The following is an 18,552-nucleotide window of genomic DNA, read 5'->3' as shown; positions in this document are numbered from 1 at the left end:
GTCATTTCGTGTTCTTGGTCCATTCATAACACTCACACCATTCATTCATCGAGTGGGCCTACAAGACCATGGCCGACTGAACGATGATCACAAAAATTCAACAAGTTTCTCCACTTGCAAACTATTTTTCCACCACTGCTCCAGTAGGGCATTTTACCTCAGGCAGACTATATTAGGCCCTTTGTGTATGTAGCTTGGTTCTGTGGGATGCTAAACCCGTTTTTAACTTGACCTTCACTGGAGTAGTTTGCACAAAAGCTGTGTAAAGCAGACTATCTGAGATGGTCAGTGGATGACGTATTTGGGAAACCGAATAACAGAAATGGACAGGAAAGTGCGTAGCCACTCGTGCCCAGTCTTATCCATCGACCCAGTTTGGGTTAAAAGACTGCGCCTTTCAAAATCAGACATGTTTTATGCTTCACTCAACGCTGTGTTTAGTGAAAAGCCACATGCACCATAGTGATAGCCTACCTGATAATGCAGGGCTGAGACAGCCTTCTCTTGTTGGATTGCGACTGGCCATGAATGCAGCTTAGTTGCTATAGGGATTTTGTATCCATGGCAACTGGAGACATCCGCGTACACAGTTCACATTAGTGGGTAATACATGAAATTAATTGGGTGTAGGAAATGAGATTTCCTATCAGTGCCCTCGACAACAAATGACTTTTTCCTAAAATGAAGATTTGCCAAAACTGTGGCAATTCAGCCTATCCTTATTTAATTTTGATAGGCAAAAACACACACATACATAGCACCAGCATCTGTCCCAAAGATATGTATGATTTATTTATTTCCATGTCAAACCCTTTTTTTTCAAAGTGCAATACAAGCTGTCATGCCAGCACCTTTCAGTTGGAAAACTTCAGTAATTGTCATGGTTCACTGCAGACACCTCAGATGAGGAGTTCTACATCTTGAACTGCCTTGAAAACCACAGCCTGCCGTAGGGCTAAAGACTGGCTCGGAAAATATCAAAATAAAAACATAAATATCGCTTGAACGACTCATTCTGGCATGACCACTTAACTTCAGGAGACTACTCCTGGTAACCTTGTTTAAGTGACGTGGGAAGATGTTCCAGTGTAGGGGCCACAGTATTCTGAGCAAACAGGATTAGAACTCGTCTGACACAAGAACATCTGCCTTTGCGTAGGGGTTCCTGTTGATATTGCCAATCTGCCAAACACTGCATATATTCAAGAGGCAACTATTCTTGTTCAACAGCTAATGCCCAAAGTTTTTTTATTAGTGTGCGGTAACACATGGGGCGAACAGTGTGCTTCTTCTCTTTGCTTCATATCAGATGTTGAGGCCAACAACATGTCACTGGTGCTAGAAGTTGGTTTATCATTCATAACTTGGATAGAAGAAAAAAAAAGATTAAACCATCCTACTTTGGCACATTTTGATATGTGCAAATAGCACTAAAATAAAAAGTGTCATTAACATTAAAATATACAGAAACACAGGTAAGATTAACAGCATCATGGTTCAAGAGGGAGACGGGGGGGGGGGGATCAAAGTGCCTTTTTGAGGCTTCACATGACCATGACCACCAATTAAAAAAAAAGGTAAAAACACATATCATTATCCAACATAACCCAACATTTCTGATATAAAATGCGATAAGTGAGGAGGTAAGGTGCTCTGATAAGAGTATGTGGAGCTCTCCTTAGTAGGCCAACATTTGTATGATAATCAGAATAGCAAAAGGATGTGCAAAAAAAATTGTGCAATTTGATTCTGAGGTAATGATTTTGTAGGTTACAGAGTAGGTTGGCTATAATGACACCTGCCATCATATAACTGCTGTCATCAAGTGACTACGGTGGCCTGTATGTCACCCTCTAGGAGTTATACAAGTATGATATGGACTGGAAATGTAGGGTGCTACAGATAGTCTTCAGTAACAGAAACAAACACAATTTAAGACAACAATATAAAAATAGTTCTTCATTCCAACTATGCCATTGCAAGCATCTTCTGCCTCTCATATAAAAATAAATTAACATGAACCTAAAGCGATCGGATTTTGTGAATTAATAGTCCGACAAATACTGGCCATTTGGTTAAAATCAAGACAAGTTATTGACAATTACAGCAATGCTCCAACAGCACTGAATTCATAACCACCCCCATCTTAATACGTGGATTTGGCCTTGCATCTTACAGCAGGTAGCTTCATTTAAACTAATTCCTAAGTAACAGTAGTAAAAACGCTTGTTAAAGAACACGGCAGTCGAGAAAGATATTGTAGTACCTGAGGTGAGTACCGGAGGAGTTAAGACCTCGAGCTGCTCGAAGGGGGCACCTATTGTTCTTTTTCTCCGGTAAATAAGTGACACCTTTTGGGGCAACAAACAACCTGAGCTCAACATCTTCCATTTTGCGTTTTGAACAGGGCAAACATGGAATGGGTGGGGGGGGGGGGGGGGGGACACCTGCAAGAAGTTCTCTAGCAGACATGAGAGGGGTTGGTGAGGCTGACGATGGGCCTCAGGCTGAGGGCTCTTCAGTCGAGGGCAGGAAGTCTTGGGCACGGAGGGCGTTGGTCTGTGCGCGGCGGCGGGCCAGCCTGGAGTTGGAGGGGGGCGACAGCCTCATGGAGCAGACCACAGTGCTGGCCACAGTGATGGTGTCCTCACGCTCCTCCTCGTGCTGGGACAGCTGCCGGTTAAAGGCGATGGCGTCCGCAGCGAACTGCGTTAGGTCTTTGGTGCTGCTGTTCCTGGGGAAGTTCAAAAACAGGGCCCAAAAGGTCAAGGACAGAACAACAGCTGCCACCTCCTGAAATATTATGCCATGTAGATATTCACATTTAGTTTCTTTTGTGATTGCCAACGTTATCTCGATTACATCTATACTGCAATAGTACTGTTTACTGTTTCACTGTTTTAACCATTGAAGCCTTATTTGACAGGTCAAAAGACAGCCATGAAACATTCGCATGCATTTCTGTAGCTTTGGTAGACTGGTTTGATATTGTTGATGGTCCTGTTGAAAGTCATATAGCACCACAGCTAAATAGGTCTGTTTTGCTCTCTTTTTTGTATCACTTTATTGTTATTTGTGGACACCCCCTTTTTGGAACAGAACTTTAGAAAACCACAGAAACCTCGTCCTTGAAAATTTGCTTTTCCCCTCATCAACCCAAAACAGAAAGAGTTTAAGAGTGCCAAAATTACCTTTGAAGAATGTGCGGGGTTGGGAGGCCTCTCTCTGGAGCATTCTAGAAGATAATCAGAAACACTTCAAACATCAGAAACACGACGGATGCTGTGGGTCTAAATTAAATATGGTGTCTGGCATTTAAATGAACGTATCCAGAAGCGAAACCATAAGCCATGCTCCGTACTCACCCCCTGCACCCAGGGGTGCTGCAGGACCTGGGCGGCGCTAAGACGCAGCATGGCGTCCCGCACTAGCAGCCGGGAGATCAGGTCTTTGGCCAACTCGGAGATATGGGCCCAGTCCCTCGCCGGAAACTCGTACGTCCCCTCCTGGATGCTCTCAAACAGATTGTTCTGGAAAAGAAGACATGCCCGTTAAAGGCGGCATTCGCAATTCTTACCCGGTACCCTTTTTTGTCAGGCGACATGCCCCTCATGACTCTCTAGTGGCCTGTTCTGTGTGTGCGCTCAAACAAATCAGCAGTGTTCATACACAGGCCTGGCTCTCTGAATGGGAAACTGACATGATGGCTTGGACAGAGCCCTAGACAACAGCCAATTAACACACTGCTTCAGAAACACAGAATGGATGGGCGTAATTTGATTGGGTTTTGAGCTCAAATATCAGCAACCTTTCAGAAGAATCGCAGGCTCTGCCTTTAACTTTTTATGATCATTACCAGAGCTTTTGGCTTTGAGTGTGTGTGCCAAGAGCGCCACAAGTAGAGTTAAACATATTATGTTTATTTGTCAGGGACCTAAATTAAAAACATTAATCTTGAGTAAGAAAAATGCTTTGCAGCAGCTACCAGCTGATTTCCAGCTTGAGCTTGACAGTCAGGCGTAAACTGTGCTTTCTTTGTGATTAGAATCACAGAGAAAGCTAACGCTAACTAAGAATACATCCTCTGCCTCCAAGTCCCACCTCCAAACTTCTATGTCCCTGTGAGAGATTTTCCATCCCCTTTTCAGCGCAGCCTTCCAATCCCACTAAGTTGTCATCATTCCCCCTCCTCTAAGTCCAGTCTTTTTGCTCGTGGTTAAAAGCTCCAGGGCATCATACCTGGCAGGCGCGACAGGCCTCTCCTCGGTCCCAGCCGCAGTCCGTCCCACAGTGGCCAGTGAAGGGGGGACTGCCGCTCAACAGGATGTAGAGGATGACCCCCAGGCTCCAGAGGTCACAGCGCTTATCGTAGAACGAGGCCTCGTCTGTGAACACCTCCACCACCTCAGGGGCCATGTACTCTGCAGACCCACACTGTTGGGAGAAACAAGTGGCCTGTCATTCACGTGGTGGGTCTCTCACGTCCGAGGTCATCTTGCTAGGTTTTTTGCAACGTAATGTATCAGCAAGACCGATAAGAAGGACTACTAGTTTTTCTTATCAGCCCTTGCTTACGCACACACAGAAGGCATACTCTAAAGCACACATACCAAGTTAGAAAACGTCTGCACTTAAGAAGAGACAGAGACGTCACGTTTCAGCTCACAAAGACATATGATTAATGCGCATAGCATACATATTTGAATGTCAGTTTCACATAAGTCCCCATCTACAATCTGTAAAACAGGTTACAGTTGCCCATATTAGGGCATGAACACATCATCAAGCTTTAACGACACACACAAACACACACAAATCTCATCTCTGGAAACCAATTGACGGAAATCTGTTGTAGCGACAGATAACTTTAATCCCGGAAGTTTCTGTTTCATGTCAATTTCTATCGAAATTGATAGTTAAATTCAAGTCCGGCAACAGAAAACTACTGACGTTATACAGAAACATCACCTGCTAAATTTAAGCATACCTCAGACATGCGGGTCATGTCACTACCTTGGCCTCTTAGTTTACACACAGCGACCATCATGTTCTGCTACTATGTCACATGTGCGGCCTTTACTTTAAACTTCACTCAAACTGTGGTCCGCATCAACCAATGACGCAAGAGTCAAAGAGCACAGACTCACAGGTGTGGTGAGCTCAGGTGTGGTGATGGGGGTACAGGCGCTGCTCAGCTTCATGCCACTGCCCAGGTCAAAGTCACAGATCTTCACCGAAGACACCTGCAGGAGATGGGACCATCACTGTGAGGAACACACCAGTCTGTGCAACACGCCTGAGCTCAAAGTGTGTAAGAGTTTACAGTTGCAAAATGAGGATGCAGCAGTTGTCTCTGATGTGGCAAGTGTGGTCTGAAGGAGGAGAAACTGAAACTGGCATTGAGGGTAACTGACAAGCGTTTCACCCAGATGAATATTCCTCAGAAGTGCTGTGGCAACAACCAAAAAACACGTACCAACTTGTACCAAAACCTTGTACAGTCACGGCTTGTCCACAGTAAGAACTGAATTTTATTTCACATGAGCTCTGATGTCAAAGAGCAACATTTACTTTTGGAGAGGTAATAAACACACAGCAAGTCCAACTTGATAATGTATAGACATTGTTTTATCTTATTATCTAATTAATCTATCTGCAGTCAAAAGCATTTTACCTGGTCAGGGTATTCACACAGGATGTTTTCAGGCTTGAGGTCACGATGAGCAATACCTGTGTACAACACAGATACATATTACAAAACTCTGACTGCAACTGTGCTCAGCTCACACAGGAAACTTGGTACAACTGATGCGGGTTCCTATATACCTTTAGTATGAAGGAAGTCAAGTGCTTGAGCTATGTCCCTGACCACTCGACTGGCCTCCCGTTCATCAAAGTGTTTACGATTCTGGATGTGGGTCAGAATAGAACCTTGACATAGGAAAAAAATAGGTTAAAAGTTATATAAAATATTTTTTATATATATTGCTGTGCATATAACAATAAGCACAAACACACAACATATATAATATGACTTATATAGAATCACTTGTATATATGGTTTGTAATATTCTATAAATTCAATTTGTTTACCATTGTGTCTCTAAAGAGAGACATTTTTTTTTGAAAAAAAATCAATTCATTAAGAGCATACCTCCTTTTAACTTCTCAAACACCAAGTAGAAGCAACTATCATCTTCAAAGAACTGAATTAGTTCCAGAATGTTCCTAAGACCAAAAAAAAGAAGAAATCATGAACAAACACTCAGTAAATGCCAGTAAATGTGATGCCATTAAGAGTTAGTTTATCTCTGTAAACAACTCAAGAGCTCTTACTTGTTGCCTTGGCACTGGTAGAGTGTTTCCACCTCCCTGAAAACTCGGCTGCGACTGTGTCCGGCCTTCTTCTCAATGATCTACGGGAAAGGGCAATGACACACTACTGATTAGCAAGAGGATCAAGGGTGAACCATGTTTTCCACTCACAAAATAACCTGGTGGGTGTTTTGAGGGAACCTACGACCTTGACCAAACACACACTCACCTTCACAGCGTACTCATTCCCATTCTGCAGGCTTATGCAACCTTGCACCTTTGCGTACGCACCCTGTCCAAGCATCTCCTCAGTCAGCTTGTACAGATCTACGGGAAAATGAGGTGCGGAAAAAAACATGACTTTCAACCTTTCAACTTAACTCAAGAGAACGTAATGCCAATGGAAACTTCTTTTTAAGTATACAAGCGGAGACTCTGTGAGTGCACTGCGGACGAACAAACACCATATTTCCCCATCCAATGCGAGATGAGTAACCTTTCCTAAATCCGTACCGGTAAAGGTTCCAGTGAAGCTGTCTGTCGCCCTCGTCCTCCTTTTCTTCTTTTTCCTCATGGGGTGCACTGCGATATCAACTGGCTTGCTGGCTTCCATGGCTGGAGACAACAAGGAAAGAGATAAACAAAACAAAACTAAACAACAACAGCCTCTGCCTGAGATGTGTCTAGACAGAGACAAAACATCATTATCAGAGCCTGGCTGGTGGGATGGGATACCTGTGGAGGCCTGAGGATAGCAGTGAGGCGCCTGAGTGGAGGAGCCACTGGCTGGCAGGCAATCTCCCACTGAGCCCGACACCAGGGAGTTACTCTGAGGAAGCAGAAGGATGAGGGTGGAAATATAAACACACGTCACACACACATACATGGGAAAAAAAAGAAAAAGACGCAAAGTCAAGAAAAGGAGAAGAGGGAGGGAGGAAGGGAGAGAGTGAAAGAGAGAGAGAGAGTAATGGTGTGAGACAGATGGTGAGGGGGAAAAAATTGAAAAAGTGAAATAAAGAGCAAAAATAACAGAGAGCATTGTGTGAGGTGTCACAGTAAGAACAAAAACAAAGTTCCAGCGCTGTATTGCAGCAGACCCATAAACTGCGGGAAGCTATATTCTGGATACAAGCAGCCAGTGAACTGTGTAATTACAAAGAGTGGCCCAGCCCAGCCTGCTGCGTTCAAAGAAGACAGTCTATTCACATGGCAGGAATGCAGCCAAATGCAGTGGTCAGGGGAAATGAGGTGATATGATATGTGGGTATGAAGAAGATAGTCAGTCAGTCAGTCAGTCAGTCAGTCCTTAACTGACCTGGGGAGATTCCCGGTTCTATTTGCACTTTCATAACTTCACAGGGAGTGTCGTAACACTTCCGCTCAGATATGCTGATGACCTCTGCAGTGTTTGTTCCTCAAACTCACTATGCCACTACATTAGGGCTGCCACAGAGTTGTATGAGCTTACAGGAAGTCGGTCAGAGAAGGTCCACTAGATAAAGTACATAAGCTTTCTGGCCAAGTCTAACAAGGTTTAGTTATTTACTTATGCTAAAACCTAAAAGTGACACCTTCAAAACTTGGCCTGTACAGTAAAAATGTATCACCATGGTTAAAAGGCAATCTAGACCATGTACAATATTCGATTTTCAACTTTCAAGTAACTGTAAGTTAAGCAGATTTAAGGTAAAACCAGCCATATCAAAACAACATGTACGTATGTCAAATACTGTTAAGGAGCCAAATTTTATTTTGAGTTATAACTACTACATTACACCTTCACCAACAATTATGTTTTTGACATGCCATGGGTATGTTAAACCTGGTGTGATACACAGTCTGTCAGTTTTATTGAATATTACCTGAAGGGAGTACTGGAAAGCCTGCAGCTCGGCAATCTGGCTGTGTCTCACCATGTCTGCTAACTGCAACACAGAGAACAATCCCGAATCAGCCACATGCAACGGGAGATTTGAAGATACCATCTATGACGCTGACAGGCGTTCTCTTGCAAAGTTATTTCACAGAAGACTGACTGCATTTCACCCTATACCATCTGCTTTCCCGCTTAAGGACATGCTAAAACCTCGAATTAATTAATAATTTGAAACGGTCCAGTCACCACTGAAAGCAAAGAGCCTGCCTGTCTACGTAACTGAAAAGAAACTTGAACTGATTATAAACATGCAGATGACACAGTAGCAAGCTGTTAGCTCACTGTTTATTAATAGCAGTCTTAGCAAACGTATGGCTAGGTTAGCTCTTTCAAGCCACTCAGCTGGTTAGCTATGTTTACTCATACAGGTGAGGTCGCGGCTACCTGCCAAGATTATAAATAGATTGGAGCATCGATTAGGAGAAAACGCGCACTTTTATAATCTTTGATGAGCTTCCCAGATAGTCGTTTGGCTAGCTAGCTTTCGGTGAAGACATCACTAATTTATTTAACGTGACCATACACATACCTTACCATTACATCAGGTCTAAATATGTCCCCGACAAGTATGCGTATGAAAACAGAAGCTCACTCATTCTGAGTGTAAACCAATCTGAATTAAAATAACTTCGTCGTCTATTAACACTAATTTAGCTAACGGGTGATAGCTGCGTAATGTTAAGTCTGTCCTCCTATCAGCCGTGAGTATAGCTTACCATTACCTCAACGACTCATAACTAGTTAGACGTATTTTCAACAATGATATCTACAATATGATGCTGTTTTCTTATACGTTATAAATCAAACCTGAGATATGGAAGGTCCAAATGAATCGATAGTGAGCCCCTCTGCCATTCCCTTTTCATAGCGTTTTGTTCGTGATTCTTGGCGCGCCGCTGCTGCAGCTGAACTGCAAAATAGCAAAATAACATTATTTAGTTACACCCCCATGGAGAATACTTGATTTCTATTGGTCCAACACAGAGGATGATTCTGCGTCATATATTTTGGGAAAGTACACGTCTCGTTGTCGCTAGAAGATTGCAAGATTGCATTGCCGAGCCCATTTTACGTCACACACAGGTTTTGAGAGACAGGTGTTGAGTTTGGATAATGTGAAGATGTCACTAGAATTCAAAAGGCATTGATTCAATGCTAAATATAGCCTGATAATAATAAAGGCAGTGAAACGTTTATCAACATTGTGCCCCACCCCAGGTGTATAGAATTAGAATTCAATCCTGTTGAGGGAAGACCTATGTAGCCCATGTTTTAAAGTATAATAACTCAGGAAGCAAGACATTTTTAAAATACAATTAATACTGCATTTATTTGCAATAAAAATCATGACAAATGCCAAAAATAATACACTTCTTCTTAAGTATGGTACCCAGTTGAACTATTTAAAGGTTAGTTGAGATTTAATCTGAACAATAAATAAAGCTACTAGCCAACTGGCACCTCTAGAACAAGGATTCTTGATAAACATTTTCAGCGGAAACAATTCTTGTGGTGAGACATCATTTCACTGTGTCTATCCCAAACTTGTGTGTTCGGAGACATATTTTAACAACAACATACACAGCACTAGAATGGAGTAGTTCAAGTGAACGTAGTTTATGAATTCTGGCTCATCTTTCCTGCTATCCAAGGCATGCAGAAAAAAAAAATCACATTTCTTGTCCAAAACTGTACTGAAACCTAACATGCATAAATAACACTGGGGGGAAATGAGCAGATAGCAAACACAGATGTAGAAACAGCATCAATAATTATTATGACCGTAATACGAAAGTCAAGAAAAGGGCATGCCATCATCAGAATGAATCAGAGTCTCTTAAAGTATGCTACAGTCCACTTCATTGGATCTTGGTTTTTGGTGTGATGCTGGTGGTCCCCTGGTTCTCTATGGCTCCACAGAGTCACTCCTTAGGTACAGATTTTTTCTGTCATTTCTTTCTGTTGTTGGAAGAGAGAGGATAAATCCAGATTAGGAACATATTAATAATCTCTACAGAGTTACTCACTTTCGGCCCAGAGTACGGAGCAAATGTTTTTTGCTTAATGTTATTTTATAAAAACAAATATATAAAAATGATATACAATTATCAACTTCAAACTTTGCCTCATCTGAAATGTGTTATTTCACCTGCCTACAAGTAACAGTGTAACTATGTACAGCAAATTTATCAACAGGCATCAGTAATTACTTCTAGGTGTTTTTATTCTGTGCCTAAACTCAAATGTCTGTCCGCTGTAAAATTATCTCTTAATATCAATATTCTATCAATCTCTTCCTCACCAGAGGCTCAAGCTCAGAGTGTTCGATGAGGCTGAACTCAGAGATGAAGAAATAGTAGTGTTTGTAGCAGGTGTTAATGTGGGCCTCAGCCCCCATACTGCAAATAACATCAAAATGGTGGATGTAAACGTGGACAAAGACTCGGAACAGTCGGCTCAGGATCTTCTTGCACACTTGCTGGAAGTTTTTTGGGAAGGGAACACCTACAACATAAGAAATCACTGTGTTACACTGGGAGGAATGCACTATACTGGACGGATATTCATGTACTGTATATTCATTGGCTTTTGCTTTATAAATCCAATAACATTTTGTATGGTTGTTGAAGTTGTTGAAAGGCATTTTTCTTTTAGCAGTCTTGGCCTTATTAAAGCCTTTTTTAAATAACATTACTAAATAATAATTAAATAAGGAGGAACTGATAAATAACCTCTGTTCACATGTGTGATAATGCCTAGACACTTTCTTCGTGTATGGGAAAAAACGACTTTGATGTCCTGGGGTTTATTGGCTTTTGAGGTTCAGGGTAATGGATCTACATCAAATGTATCTGCCAGTAGAGTGAAGACTTCCATAGTATAAACTGATTGCCTCTTTCACATCTGTAATCGATGTTTAAGGTAGGCTATGCTCCTTGTGAAACACCAATGTCTGCTTGACAATGAACTGCTCCTTATTTTGCCACACAATTAGTTTCAAATGTCATTTGAACACTGTGTAATTAACCTCTTTGTGATCCCACTTTGACACACATAGTTATTCACACACACACACACACACACACACACACACACACACACACACACACACACACACACACACACACACACAAACATAATATGACTGTCAGTCTTGATTCCTTTGGTGCCGAAGCATTGCAGCGCACAGAACGAGTAATTTACATAACCAATCTGATGTGCTGTTGGCCTTTTGCTGGACTGACGTCAAGTGCCTCAGAGCTAACAGCAGCACAACCTCTAGGGCCTTGACCATTTATCAGTGATTTGCTGTCCCCACTTGTCAACTGCCGTGACAGGCGCCCAACCCAACCCAACCTAACCCTGCCCCTCCCTCCCAGCTCCCAGTGGTTAATTGGAAATTCCAAAACAACGCTGCAGACGTCACACACACCTATTTGTGTGGGGAAGATGTTCTCGTTGTTGATTAGCGTCTCGATCCAGCCCATGAGCAGGTTCATGTACATGAGGGCGGGCAGCTTGGTGGGCCTCTTGTAGTGGTCCCCGTCCTGCCAGCGGTACTCGTAGCGCGGGCCGCCGGACATGATGGGGCAGGTGCGCTCGGAGCAGAACTCACTGACGGTGCCGTAGATGAGGTTGATGCGGTTGAAGAAGTCCACCACGTGCACGGCGATCCAGTCATTGATGCTCTCGCCCTCAGGGAGCTGCACCACTTTGCGCAGGTCCAGGCCTGACTTGAGCGAGGCCTGGGCTTTCTTGTACAGCTCAAACCTCTGGGTGCCAGGCTCGAAGCGCTTCCGAGGCCTGAACGTCTTATCTTTGCTGAAGACCTGCCCGAGGCAGAGGTTCATCTTGGTTGTTTTTTTTCCGGCCAAAGTGGAACAACAGGAATGTTGTGAAGTATCCTCTTTCAGGATCTTTATTTCATGCTGTGGACTGTGGAAACTCTCCCTAGGAAGAAATAAGATACATATTCATACCTTGAAAGAAATACAGTAGCATTTTGACTACCAACAACTGTGTGGTTCTATAATTTTTTGATTGTGTTTGTTTCACCACTGATACCATTCATTGTTTATTTATCACAAAAAGACAAATAAATGCAATCAGTTTTTAAATTAAATAGCTTCAAATAGGGGTGAGAATACCAAATTGTACACACACAGGTTTTTTTAAGGATTATAGTATACTAAATCCACCTCAACATTTTGTGTGTGCGATTGTCACAAGATCTGAAATGAAATTAGGATATGTTAAGAGCACAGAAATGGAGCGGTACGGAAATAGAGCTGAAGTCTGATACAGGGCTACACAGGGCTTCATATGTAATTTAGTAAATTAGAGGCACACAGTCCAGAGCTAAGAGTCAGTGAACACAGGAGGGAGCAGCTTGTACCTAGATCTTGTACCTCAGCACAATGTGTCTCATCACCTTGTACTTCTGTTCTCTTAACCCCCTTTGAATTATGGGATAGCAGAGTGGTGACAACGACAGACAACTTATTCTCCATGACAACCCATGCCAAACATGAAGAAAAGTATTACTTCATGGGAGAACAGTGGTGCTGTTAATTAATGCAAATTTATATTCCAATTTTGTTTGGTTTTTAAATAATTAATGTATTTTGAGCTTTGAGTAACAAGGGACCCGTCAGTACTCACATTAAATTACATTACAGACCTCAGCAGAAAACAACAAAGCAACGACTGCAAGCTTGAATGAGAAAACCGTGATGATGCGCTTGATGTGGGCCCTTTCTGACAGCAATTAGCCATGAGTCTATCAGGAAGATAATGGGTAAACATTAGCCCTCCCCAGGGTTCAAGAGCAATAAAATTGAATCGCATGGAGCTGACATTTCTGCATGGCGCAGCAAACGTTAAAAAACTGAAAATGACGATGTTGATGAGGGGGAGGGCTGAAAAATGTCTAATTGTTTCAGAATGAAAATAAGCGTGATTCTGGAGGGGCTACGTGTAATTGCCCATTTGGTACCCTAGATAAACACACCGTGTGCTGAGTATCAAGTGAACAGCCCAGTGTATAAACAAGCTCCTAATGAAACCTAGACTCATCAGACAGATACCATATTGGAGGGAAAACAGTCCAGAGGAAATAAACAATCAGGATAAGAAACTATTATGAAATGTGATAAGGATCCATTCCAGAGCAAAAGAGCTACTATTGGGCAGCATCCTGGAAGAGGACTGTGACCTGACAAGTCCCATAGAGCTTCCCATTGCTAGAGCTGCGTCCTCCTCATGAGGGACCCATGTCCTGTTTTACATCACGTCCTGTGTTTGTTCTCCCATCGCCTGAGTGTCCGCAAACCACAGTTATCCTTGTTTGTCTGGAGGTCTTTCAAATGCACTCAGATATTGAGAGCAATACACTTCCCCTCTGCTCATGCATCAGGAAGTAATCTGACCTGCCTCAGACCAGTCAGACATGCCTGTGCAACCAAAACAAAACTAACACTGTCACATGCCATTTGCTCATTCTTTGGCTCTTTTACTGGCCAAAAGAACATGTGAAGAGTTATTGAACACCACCTTAGTGAGGAGTTAGTGAAGACCACCTTAATGAAGAATGAGTGAAGACAGCGTTAGTGAAGATAGTGTTAGTGAAGACCACCTTAGTAAAGAGTTAGTGGAGACAGCATTTGTGAAGAGTTAGTGAAGACAGCATTAGTGAAGAGTTAGTGAAGATAGTGTTAGTGAAGACCGCTTTAGTGAAGATAGTGTTAGTGAAGAACACCTTAGTAAAGAGTTAGTGGAGACAGCATTTGTGAAGAGTTAGTGAAGACAGCATTAGTGAAGAGTTAGTGAAGACAGCATTAGTGAAGAGTTAGTGAAGATAGTGTTAGTGAAGACCGCTTTAGTGAAGACAGCATTAGTGAAGAGTTAGTGAAGACAGCATTAGTGAAGAGTTAGTGAAGATACTGTTAGTGAAGACCGCTTTAGTGAAGACAGTGTTAGTGAAGATCATCTTAGTGAAGAGTGAGTGAACACAGCATTAGTGAAGATTTAGTGAAGACAGCATTAGTGGAGATTTAGTGAAGACAGCATTAGTAAAGACAGTGTTAGTGAAGACCGCCTTAGTGAAGAGTTAGTGAAGACCGCATTAGTGAAGAGTTAGTGAGGACCACCTTAGTGAAAAGTTAGTGAAGACAGCATTAGTGAAGAGTTAGTGAGGACCACCAAAGTGAAGAGTTAGTAAAGATAGCATTAGTGAAGAGTTAGTGAAGACAGCATTAGTGAAGAGTTAGTGAAGACAGCATTAGTGAAGAGTTTCTGCTGATTCTGAAAACTGGTCTGGAGTTGGAGGCCTGAAAATGTAGAGCCTTTCTACATAAAAACAGACAGTTACTGTTTTCCCCACAATAGCAATAGTAAGTAGTTCTCCGCCTTATGAGTTTACTGGTCCTGTTACTGGGGTAACTGTGGCTGTCCTGGGCATTATATACATGAATGTATATATAAAAAACAATCTGCTTGAGCTTAGTTTTCGCCTCTTTTTATTTAGTCGCATTTGTTTCGGCAACTACACTCTTCTAGATATCTACTTGTCTTGCAGTGTTCCAAAGTATCCCGTCTGAGAAGCCTCCTGTATATGAGTGATTACTTAACACTTTCATGCCATTGTCTCAAAAGTAAGTTGGCAACAAATAAGTTTGTTGAGACAAACACATCAAAGAGAGAGCGTGCACGAGAGAGAGAAAATGAAAGAGATTTTCCTACAGTACCTGGCCTGAGTCCCACTTTGAATGGCTTGGAATGTTATGGCGAGTCTGGGGAAGGCTCGGGAGAATTCCTGTGTCAGTGGCTTAAATAGAACTCGCCACGAACGGGATCCTGATTTGATTTGTCCCCTCTAGCGCCTCCGGGCACTCCCTCCCTTTCAGACGGCACCCGACCAGACCAGAGCAGACCAGACCTGGAGGCTCCGATCTCACTCAGTGGCACACAACACAACAGAGCAATGGAGGGGGGAAAAGTGAAAGAAAATACGGAAAAAAAAAGTTGTTTGGCTTTTCTTCTTAGGAATGATGTCACATCCTGATTTTGTCTGGTTGGCCCCCTTCTGCCGCTGTCTGTGACTGTGTTCTTGTGCGTGCGTGCGTGTGTGTGTGTGTGTGTGTGTGTGTGTGTGTGTGTGTGTGTGTGTATGTGTGGGTGTGTGTGTGTGGTGGAATAGTCTGGACTTGTGTGCTGAGAGGAACTATAAAGTTTGAGATGAGGGGAGGGGGAAGAGCCGAGTTGCAAGTAGCGGAACCGAGGGGGCTGTCTTAGGCCCTCCTCCTGCTCCTCCTTCGTCCTTCTCATTCCTGTGCTCCCCTCTCAGCCCTCCACCCTCCTCAGACACCCAACTGCCCAAATAGGGCAGAGTTTCAGTGGTGGGCTCTGCTTAAGCATTTCACAGTTTTTCAGAATTGTTAACACTGATTCTCAAAACAATATCGGCTTTCTCAAAACTGCACACACAAAACTGAAAACCTCACACACAAAATGCTAAAACTGACACTCCCTTTGCGGGATGACTCTTTGCCATCAAATCTCGTAACTGTTCACATTTGGTACACCCATATTTTCAAATGACACACACATACCATTCATTGAGTACACACAACTAAGCATTTGCTGCACACTACCAAGCATTTACAGCACACTGAAGTGCAAAATTGAAAACACAATCATAGAAATGAAACACACCATATGAATGTCAATGACTCGTTTCTCTTTTTGTAAAATGTCTCAGTGTAGGAACATTGTGTGTAGGGTTCTGACAACAACAAGGTGATGTGTAATTGACATCAGAAGGAATGTCAGAGTCTAATACAGATAAGGGAGTGTGAAGTAGTGCCAAATTGGGTCGAGCGCTTTTTGGGCGTTAACAACTGAGAAAAACTGTAAGCCCTAGGCTGAGAAAGTAACAACCTCCCCCCCCACCCCACTTGCTGCGTCTCAGTACCAAGAGACACAGCATACTTGATTTCCCACAATGAGCATTCGTTCTGAAAAACAACCTTTCAATGCATTTGAAAACATGAGCAGTCATCATCTATTTTCTGTTAAGGGACATCTGATACACACTGTAAAATCTGACAAAAGTGTATTTGTTTATCCTTTTTACATTCTGAGAAAACACTTACCACTCATACATGGCAAGCAAGCATATAGATACACAGGTCACTAAGGTTTGACTGAACCAATTGCTTATTCTTTATTGTAAGTCCACGTGAGTTCCAGGAAGGCTCTTGTCCTGATTGCCTGATTTGACAGTGATTGCAGTGAACCAAACCTATTCACCACTGGACTGCTGGAGGCCTGGTCTGGACTGATAACTGTTGGCTGAACTGCACATGAATGCCTGTAGAGAGAGATAAGAGAGTGGAAGGCTGATTTCTACTGAGTGATCTGCATGGCTTTCGGTTAGATTCAGCCATTAGGGTTGCCATAAGATGAATACCAGTGACTTTAAACTATGATCGACTAATGTTAAAATAATTAATTTAACTTAAAACGATATAAATTGGTGAAATTATGCTTTCAGGAATCCCAGAATAGGGGATACCAGGGGATGTCCTTGAACAATCACTCCATGACATGAGTCGATGCAAAACCTAAAAGTGTCACTAGATGAAGCTATTTCTTCATCATGCACATGTGTGATTTGTGGTTTCAATGGCGGATTAGCATCTCAGTGGTCAACAAGAGTGCATGTAGTATGCTAACAGTACACAGAGGCCGTTTTATGTGCATAAGTATGCATGAACAACGACGCATTTCTTTAACGTACAAAAAGAGCTGTAGTTCTTCCACTGTTCTGTCAGCATGTTTCTAAAGTTTATATTATGAGCACTATCAAATAACAGCTTAAGGCTGTCACTAAAAGCATGTGTTTAACTGCTTTCAATCATTTCAAATCACATGCTGGAGAGCTGCACCAAAAGATATGCATCAACTACCAAATACTTACAGAACAGAATGATCTTGCAGAATAGAATGATCAAAATATATCTTCATTTTTTACTATGCTTAGTACATCTTCCTTACACTAACACGCTGTTACTATTTACACACAGAGAGACAGACAGAGACAGAGAGAGAGAGAGAGAGAGAGAGAGAGAGAGAGAGAGAGAGAGAGAGAGAGAGAGAATGCCTCTTTAGTTTCCATGTTTGCTCAAAGGTAACAGGGATACTATGTGGCATATGCCCACTAGGGTGCAGTATAATGCAAAATGGGTCCATCCTTGATCAGGCTTGTGGAGTAAGGAATACATTGAACGACGTTATGTAATTAGGATACAAAAAAATGGTAACTGTATTCTGTTCTGTAAAAACATGTAATTAGATTACACATACTTTTAGCAAAAATTGGGATTATTAACAGGACTATACATAGATTTTAAAATGCAGACCATCTTCCAAATGCGCACTTTACAACACGTCACGAGAAAACAACAGAGAAAACTACATATGTTGACCTCAAGTTAAAAAAATGCTTTCCCTGGCTGGAAATATCGACACTACTTTGTCCTCTATTTTGTACCCTCCCCTCTTCTCAATCATGCCAGCGGAGCAAGTAGTGAAACCAGTCAGCTAGGCCTCCTAATGACTCTGTCTGACCCCTGATTTGACCCCTGACCTTCTGCCCAGCCCACTTTGCCTTTGATCAGACTTCCTGCACCACTTTTGTTGAAACTTCTCATTGCTCACATACCATTGGAACATCACCCATTGGCACATTGGTGATCTTGCAGACAGACCGATTAGCCAACAGGTTGGATTCCTCTCTGTGCTTAGCAGGTGCCAGGTGTAAGAAGGGTGCAATTATTCATGTAGAAATTCATTAGTTGACGTGGTAACTGTCCCCTAGCTACAGTACACAGCCTCTAATTATGCCTGAAACTAATTTACTGTATATCATATTACGCCACTCGCTCACTCACAGGCCATCAGTGGTGTGTTACAATCATCAGTTATTTTAATCTAATGGCAGACAATAATGTGTCTTCTTCAGTATAAAACAGCTGATGAAGCTTCCAATACTGCTATGCAGACAAATGTCTCTTAGGGATTCTTTGTTGAATTTGATTCTTGCAGCAATTGAACATAACACCACAGCACTTGTTTCATACATAAAATTCTGCTATAGGACTGACGAAGGTCCATAAAGTGTGAGGTCAAAGGGTCTGTGCTCTCTGCTCTGAGGACTGATAGTGGTTTTAGTCATCAACGTATCAAAGAGAACGCTGAAAGGCTTACTGTGGAAGAATACAACTTTACCTTGAAAT

At 42.4% G+C, this 18,552-nt stretch overlaps 2 protein-coding genes across 2 annotated transcripts; both read right to left on the bottom strand.

Annotated features, from left to right (window-relative positions):
• Positions 1 to 773: 773 nt before the first annotated feature.
• Positions 774 to 9,160, bottom strand: mknk1 (MAPK interacting serine/threonine kinase 1). Its single transcript, XM_080860435.1, has 14 exons — positions 9,062 to 9,160; positions 8,181 to 8,243; positions 7,051 to 7,144; positions 6,829 to 6,930; positions 6,545 to 6,642; positions 6,337 to 6,416; positions 6,155 to 6,228; positions 5,827 to 5,931; positions 5,675 to 5,730; positions 5,148 to 5,243; positions 4,240 to 4,434; positions 3,366 to 3,530; positions 3,192 to 3,235; positions 774 to 2,734 (listed from the first exon to the last, which is right to left on the bottom strand). The coding sequence occupies exons 1-14, from the start codon at positions 9,107 to 9,109 to the stop codon at positions 2,503 to 2,505; spliced, it is 1,452 nt and encodes a 483-aa protein (XP_080716561.1). The 5' UTR covers positions 9,110 to 9,160; the 3' UTR covers positions 774 to 2,502.
• Positions 9,161 to 9,556: 396 nt separating this feature from the next.
• mob3c (MOB kinase activator 3C) lies at positions 9,557 to 15,414 on the bottom strand. The gene is made up of 4 exons (XM_080833230.1): positions 15,001 to 15,414; positions 11,688 to 12,205; positions 10,557 to 10,759; positions 9,557 to 10,213 (listed from the first exon to the last, which is right to left on the bottom strand). The coding sequence occupies exons 2-4, from the start codon at positions 12,103 to 12,105 to the stop codon at positions 10,184 to 10,186; spliced, it is 651 nt and encodes a 216-aa protein (XP_080689356.1). The 5' UTR covers positions 12,106 to 12,205; positions 15,001 to 15,414; the 3' UTR covers positions 9,557 to 10,183.
• Between the last annotated feature and the right edge of the window lie 3,138 nt (positions 15,415 to 18,552).

The sequence above is a fragment of the Sprattus sprattus genome (genome assembly GCF_963457725.1).
Source record: "Sprattus sprattus genome assembly, chromosome: 2".
Classification (NCBI taxonomy): Eukaryota; Metazoa; Chordata; class Actinopteri; order Clupeiformes; family Clupeidae; genus Sprattus; species Sprattus sprattus.
Note: the sequence above shows the minus strand (reverse complement) of the source record. Positions and strands in the feature narration are given on the sequence as shown.